At 37.6% G+C, this 7401-nt stretch overlaps 1 protein-coding gene across 1 annotated transcript in view; it reads left to right on the forward strand.

Annotated features, from left to right (window-relative positions):
- The first annotated feature begins 373 nt into the window (after positions 1-373).
- The window catches only part of oxct1a (3-oxoacid CoA transferase 1a), a 45665-nt gene continuing 38637 nt past the window's right edge, over positions 374-7401 (forward strand). The window contains exons 1-7 of the mRNA XM_015024145.1: positions 374-731; positions 1781-1889; positions 2507-2597; positions 2864-2999; positions 3162-3311; positions 3960-4066; positions 5096-5156. Coding sequence (XP_014879631.1) covers positions 627-731; positions 1781-1889; positions 2507-2597; positions 2864-2999; positions 3162-3311; positions 3960-4066; positions 5096-5156 — 759 coding nt within the window. The 5' untranslated portion in view covers positions 374-626. The remainder of the gene's footprint in view (positions 732-1780; positions 1890-2506; positions 2598-2863; positions 3000-3161; positions 3312-3959; positions 4067-5095; positions 5157-7401) is intronic.

The following is a 7401-nucleotide window of genomic DNA, read 5'->3' on the forward strand; positions in this document are numbered from 1 at the left end:
GAGTGATGGTGTACCGGTCACAGAGAGAACAGAACTAAAAGGAAAAGCTCTCAATTTACTGGTCAATCTCCATTTTTATACCATCATCCATGGTTTCATGCTCTGGGTGATCAAAAGAACAAGATCGCAGATACAAGCGAAAAATAAGGTTTCCTCCACAGGGTATCTGGATTGTAACTGGGTTGTACTCGTCTACAAAATGCCACTCACAATATGGTGGCAACGCTGCGTAGCTCATGCAAGTTCTATTCTTTCTAGGTCTAGGGTTTTCTCAACCTTTTTGACGTGCGTTTTTCTCCTGGTCGTAAAGGCGCTTCTCAAAACAAAGTTTATAAAAACAAAATCGTTTTTTTGGCTTGCCTCTTGTCACATGGCCTTACGAAATTACGTCAAAGCCAAATTAATTTCATGTTATTTTTACCCCGCATAAAGCTATAGCAAAGCGGTGGCGAAAGGGTTAAAATTAAATGAGCAGGTCATGCCTTTGAAAACATCCCCTTTGTGAAGAGTGTTTAAGAACGCCGACACATGTCGTAGAGCTATTAGGGGAGGGCACCAAGGCACATTCAGTTGTCTTTCAGCCTGCTGCATAATTAATTTAACCCTCGTGTATACATCCAAAAAAGATGGCGACCCTTACAGCGTTTTGCAGAGCCGAGGGCTTACTCTTCAAAAACCTCGCAGGTCACCGAAGAGCCAGAGTAAACTTCGCCAGCCACCGCCTCCTAAAGGTCTGTTTTTGAACTATAGCTCAAATGTATCTTAGAAGGACCAAAAGTTGGAGTGGTTGAGGTGTCTTAACTATCGCGAAGGAGTTTCTCTTTGTTGGCTGCAAAACTCGAGATCACATTAGCCTCTCGATACCCAAGGACGTACCTTGGAAGTACAGCTAAAAGTCTGCAAGGACGCAGTACTTGATAAATGTTTGCGCCCAGCTAAGATTGTAATAAATGGTCCAGTTTTACTCGGGTATGGGCTTTTGTTCATATCTATAATGGACAGTAAATTGTTAATTTGACATATCAAATATGCATAAGCAATTTACTTTTTTATCATCATCAAACCTAAAATACACACCTAAAACAAAAACGGATGCAAAAGTTTTATTTTAGAAAGAATGCATTTATTAAAATGCTCCAAAAAGACCTGCTAAACAGCCGGTGTTCTGACTATCGGTGCATTACCAGGAGATAGGACGGATTTACGGGTAGCATTGATAAACAGAACACCTGTTGGTGCAGGAAGTTGATTGCGTGATTGTCTAATCATAACTAGGAGCTTGAATGCAGAGAAGCTGCATTCAAACCTGCAACCAGTGGTGTGTCAAGCTTTTCAAATTGTGGGGGGATGTGAAGCAAATTCCAATCGGTGCATGGAGGGAGGGCGACGCAACCTTTTCTGAATCTACCTCTAAAAATGTAACGTGTTACTTTTCTGCTACTGCACAAACTGAGCAACCTGCATTTGAGACCCCGAAACTACAGGGTTGCTATTGGTCGCTGCATTGTTCAGTTATTTATGTGTGGAAGACAATTAAATCACGACACTGTATTCCAACCTGCAGGCTAGATCTTCTAAATAATGTAATGTCTAAGATTTTTGAGCCCCTGATTACCATTATCGTTGTTGGTCAGGATTTGTTTGGTTATGAATAATGAGACAACCCAACAACTATCAACCATTATATGTGTGAGGGTAGGGCAGAATATCCTCTCCAACTTCATCAATTAAAAGATGTCAGTCCATGCACCCAACTCATTCCCTCATGTTCTTTCTGCAGACTTGTGGTTGCTACTTTTCCACGTCCAGCCCGAGAAGTTCGCAGTTCTACTCAGATCCAACGGAGGCAGTGAAGGATATTCCTAATGGTGCTACTATTCTGGTTGGAGGTAATAGTTAGCATTTTCTAAAAAAAAAAGGAACATCTACTTCAACAGAATGGCTTCAGTCGCATAGTATCTGTGCAGTGGCAACTTTACTACGAAGAGGTGTTAGCCTGAGCATGCTGGCTGATTACAATTTAAACATTGAGCACGCACAAATTCTTTGTCACTTATTTATAGTCAAGCTCACAGTGGCATTGTTGAACATTTTCCACTGCGTCACATTCCTGTTTGAGGGAAGTCTCATGTAAAGGCAATAATAAAACATTAACCTCTGAGTGTTTTGGTAAAATATTTCACTCGTTAGACTCAATAGCCTAGATTTCTAAAGTTTATGATGGCACAACAATCATAAATGCACGACTTTGATGGACAAGATCATCTGATCAGTGTGTCATTTAAAGAAGTTGAATTTCCAATGGCGTCATCCACGATCCTTGGACTTTGGGTTTTTGTGTGTGATTTGTAATTGTCATGTGCCTATTTGCTCTACAAATTTGACATGTCCCAAACATACAAGGTGAAAGTTCAACTTGATCTTGATGTGTCACCTTTCACACAGTGATTCTGCTTATTATTGCTGTTTTATGTCGTTATTATTTGTCTGGTATTTTCCAACACAGGCTTTGGGTTGTGTGGGATTCCAGAGAATCTAATCAACAGCTTGCTGAAGACTGGCGTAAAGGGCATCACTGCAGTCAGTAATAATGCAGGGTAAGAGTGTTTGTGTTTTTTTTGTTGTTTTTTTTTTATGTCAGTGTGGAAATTAGGAGGTATGCTGATTCTGTGTTTGTAAATGGTTTATAATTTATTAAATTTGCAGAAGTAGAAGTATTTTTTTTTCAGTTATACCAACAAAAATGTAGTCTTTGTGCCTTCTTACCTTGTGACCCAAAACTGATCCAAATTAATTTAGGTGATTCAAAAAAATATCCTAAAGATTCTTTTAAATTCTTTTATAACAATTTTTTTTTTCCTAGAGTGGATAACTTTGGCCTGGGCCTGTTGCTGCAGACCAAGCAGATCAAAAGGATGATTTCCTCCTACGTAGGAGAGAACGCCGAGTTTGAGAGACAGTATTTGTCAGGAGAGCTGGAAGTGGAGCTGACGCCACAGGTTGGTGTAGAAACATTATAATACAGCGCAGACATTACAAAGAAAACAATTAATGTTGTCAATAAGTTAAACTTTAACAACACCCTTTTTTATGTTTATCAAAAATGTAAATTCTTCAGATCATGGCTCGGTTCCAATAAATTTGTCTCTTCCTTACCACAGGGGACTCTTGCAGAGAGGATCAGGGCAGGAGGTGCTGGGATTCCAGCCTTCTTCACTCCCACCGGCTATGGCACTCTGATCCAAGAGGGAGGCTCTCCTATTAAGTACAACAAAGATGGCAGCATTGCTATTGCTAGCGAGGAGCGAGAGGTTAGACTGCTCTTCCCTCGGCTTTTGGTTGCTTCATACTTTAACTTCAAGTTTCCATTTTGTAAAAAGTCCTGGGGGCAAATAGTTTTTGCAAGGGAAGGTGAGTTTCTGGTGGGTGAGGAGAAACCATCCTTTCTTACTTCCTTGTTCTTCTTTACGGAACTCAACCACTCGCTTCGCAAGACAAGCGCTCGCTGCGTCCTGCTTTTTATTGTAGCCAATAGGTTTCCTCACATTCGTTTAACACTTTCTTGTTGGGATTCTTTAAATCAAGAAAATATCCGTTTTGTGAAAATCATGAATTACAGTTGTGTACCATATGCAACATTAACTTTACTGATCATTTCTCATGGCATAATTATATTTCACCTAACGTGCACAATTGTAGACTTCAAAAATTGTCCTATAATTGTCCCCATATGTAGCTTCTGCAAACCCTTGTCTCCACAGAAAACATATTTGGTTTTGAACATAAATCAATGGAGTCGGTAAAGCAAGCTTTTATAGCTGGCTGATTTAGGACCAATGCCCTGTGTTAAACCTATTTATGACATTACAATGTTAAGATATGGGCTTTATGTCCAGCTGCACTGTATGATAGAGTCTGAGTTTCTTTCTTCTGCATTTGCTGTGTTGTTTTATCTACAGGTGCGGGAGTTTAATGACAGGCACTACATTATGGAAAAAGCCATAACTGGGGATTTTGCCCTGATCAAGGCATGGAAAGCTGACAAAGCAGGAAACATTGTTTTTAGGTAAATATACAACATTTTGAAAGAAAGGAAAACCTACTTAATCTACAGACTTGCTAGAATGAACTTTTTCCTTCTTTAGATTAAACTTGGTGTAAATGTGGGAAATTAAATGTCCGGAGAAAATGCTAACCTGTTCACATCATTGTGTTAAACTTGTTGCAGGCATGTCTCATATCTTGAATACGTTGTTGTTCCCACACAGCAGCCTGCTTTACGTTGATTTTTTATTTTTTTTTCATACTGGTAAGTGCAATAATATTTGTAAAGTATCTGGATCTACACTTGGTATTGCTGACACATTTCATTTATTTTCTGACAGCCAGGTGGCAGGTTGTCAGCCATATTTCAGGCCCGTTTTGGTGTGTATGTTGGTCCCGTTTATAGACAGGTGCACATCAGCACATTGCTGATGTATAAAAAAGTATTTTTTTGTTATTCAGTAAAACTTTTGGCCCTTAAAACAAGTTTTTTTTTCACTACTTTTCTGTGTGGTGTTGTTGCAACAGTGCAATCCTTCATACTTTCTGCTTTTCTTGCATCCTTTTATTGTGGTTTGGAAATATTGCAGGGCTTCTAAACCAAGGAAAGCTAAAAGGAAGAAACACTTTAAAAAATTCTTGATAAAGTGCTTGGTTCATATGTAATAGTTTTGTTATTGTTAATCTTATTTTATCACAGATTAAATGAAACCTTGGGTTGCTATTTTTCTACGGTATACTCTAGTTAAAACATTGCATTTTGAAGTGTTTTACAAGTTTTGTTTATATAATTTGCTCACAGTAATATTGATAATAATTTAAACTTAATTTCATTCATCAAATGCACTGATCTTGACCTTTTGTATAGATTTTTTTTAAATCCTCAAGAGGGCAGTGTTCTCCAGTTCAGCACCAGCTGATTGGAGAGGTTGGATAGTAGACACTCCTTTCAACCCTTTTTAAAACCCCATTTTGCCTCCAGTTTTGGAAAAAAATCTTCCCAGCATAATAACTTTCTAGAAATCATGTGCGTTGTTTTTGTGTCTTACAGGAAAACGGCAAGAAACTTCAACCAACCCATGTGCAAGGCAGCCAAAACCACAATTGTTGAGGTATGCACAAATGTTCATTTAATTTAGATTTGTGTTATTATTAAAAAAATAAAATAAAATAATTGAACGTTGTTAAAGAAAGTCTTTATAAATACTCCCAGATATATTGTCCTCAAATATAATGGGCACTTTTTGCTTTAAAAATAGTATTGATTTAAGGAACATTAGAATGCAGTGTTGTGACATTTTGAGATGCATTAAGTATTCACTGCTGTCCTGAATGATTGGAGGAAAGGTTGTTTTTTCTTTTGGTTAAAGTATTTCTTAGTAGATTCCAGAATATCTTTCTTGGGCCTAAGTCTGCACTCTTTTGCTAAATCACTGTTGCACAATTTGAATCCAGTGCCTCCAAACATTTTTCAAAACAACAGAGTCCACAATTGTGAAGTAGAATGAAAGTGATTCATGATTTTCAATATCAAAAAGATCCACTGAACCAGCCCTTTATAGAATCCTGTTTTTTTTTTTTTTTTACAACTGTGGCCAGGCCAGGTTGGAGAGTGTTTTTAAGATCTATCTCAAGATAGATTTTAGGTCTAGACTTTGACCGGGTCATTTTAGCTTGTGAATGTGCTTTTTATTTAAATTACATATATGAAATTCCAGGGTATGCTCAGAGTCAGAATACTTTTATTATTACAGCAAAGCAAAATTAATTCCAATACAACCCATCCAAAGAAGACAATAAACAGACAAAAACAAGGAAGACTGATGCCTGCGGCTGCAGCCATCGAAGGCGCTGCCCTGCAACTTTCAAATAACAGAATCAGCTTTATTGGTCAGAATTGCTAGTACAACAACAAACCTTGGTTTCACATTCTCTCAGTGCACAGACAATAAGTATTGATGTAAAATATTTAGAGGAAATAGATAAAGGATTAAAGGACAACCAGTTGTTTGTATAACGACAAGTGGAAATGCAGGTTGTGGAAGTTCAAATATGCAAATTTTATTTCACAGTAGAGTAGTAAGTTGGGCTGAAAGATGTCCGTTGTGTTCATCAGAGAGACAACCTGGGGTAGAAACTGTCTGTGGCTTTTGCAAATAGGATTTTGTAGTGCTGATCTGAAAGTAAAAGTTTAAACAGTTTATGTCCAGGATATGGGGGGTCTGCAGAGATGTTGGCTGTCCTTTTCCTGACCCTGTTCCTATAGAAGTCCTGAATGGAGGGAAGGTCAGCCCTACAATCTGTTATAAAATGAAGGGGTATTAATACTTTTGTAAAATACTGTGTCAAAACATTGCCATATAAAATGTCTGTGTAGAGGCTAAACAACTCAAACTGCCTGAAAGAGATTGCAAGATATTTGTCGGCTGGAAACTGAGAACTGGTTCTGAAACTTTTTACCTGATAAAATAAAGTTTCAATAATAATATTCTGGTTCATACAGAACAAACAATGTAAAACGAGGCTCTTTTAGGTGTCAAACTAAGTGCTAATAGTTGCAGCTTAAAAATGTCTCAACAAACTCCAATTTATTTATATTTCACTGAATTGAACTCTGACATTAGGTATTATTTATAGATAAGGCATAATCCTCTGTGCAGAAGGCTGTCCATGACATGACTGGTTTCAATCTAGCTGTCTGGTCTCCTACTTGTCTAGCATTTGACAGTTTAGAATCGTCATCGCTTATCTTTTCCTTGTGCGTCTCCCTCTCGGCTCCTCCAACACACAGCTTCACACCTCCGATGTAGACACTGCTCAGAGAAAGTGTGTGTGTTTGGATGAACCTTTGAATGCAAGCACTTTCTCAGAATAAACAGCTGTGGTCAGCTCTTATATAATACTGTAAATATCTTGAGTACCGAAAGCATATTTTTAATTATTTCACAGTTGCCAGACCTGAGATGTGGTTTACTGCTGATTTTAGAAGTACTGGAAAGGGAGAAAAAATTGAGTCACCATGGAGCTGCTGTGGGCTTAATACGTTAACTCATTTGTTCCAGTAGCTCAGCCATAAAGTTTCCTGCTTAATTAAAAGAACTTCTTGATTTCAGCTGTATGTCGTCATGCAGATTTGTTGTGGTTGCAACCATGACAGTGATGACTTATTAAATAATGAAGAGTTGGTGCAAACAGGAATTTTTTTTTATTTGTTTCATAATTTCACGCATAACAATAAAAGACTGTAATTTGCAGATGATTGAGTTTAATATTTAACTTTGACTATCATCTGCTTTAGTTTTTTTTTTTTTTTTTTTTTTTATATAAAAAAAATGCCCAAAGGGGTTTTAAATTTTA

Source organism: Poecilia latipinna, unplaced genomic scaffold, assembly GCF_001443285.1.
Source record: "Poecilia latipinna isolate Pla-1442-1.1 unplaced genomic scaffold, P_latipinna-1.0 Scaffold91, whole genome shotgun sequence".
Lineage (NCBI taxonomy): Eukaryota > Metazoa > Chordata > Actinopteri > Cyprinodontiformes > Poeciliidae > Poecilia > Poecilia latipinna.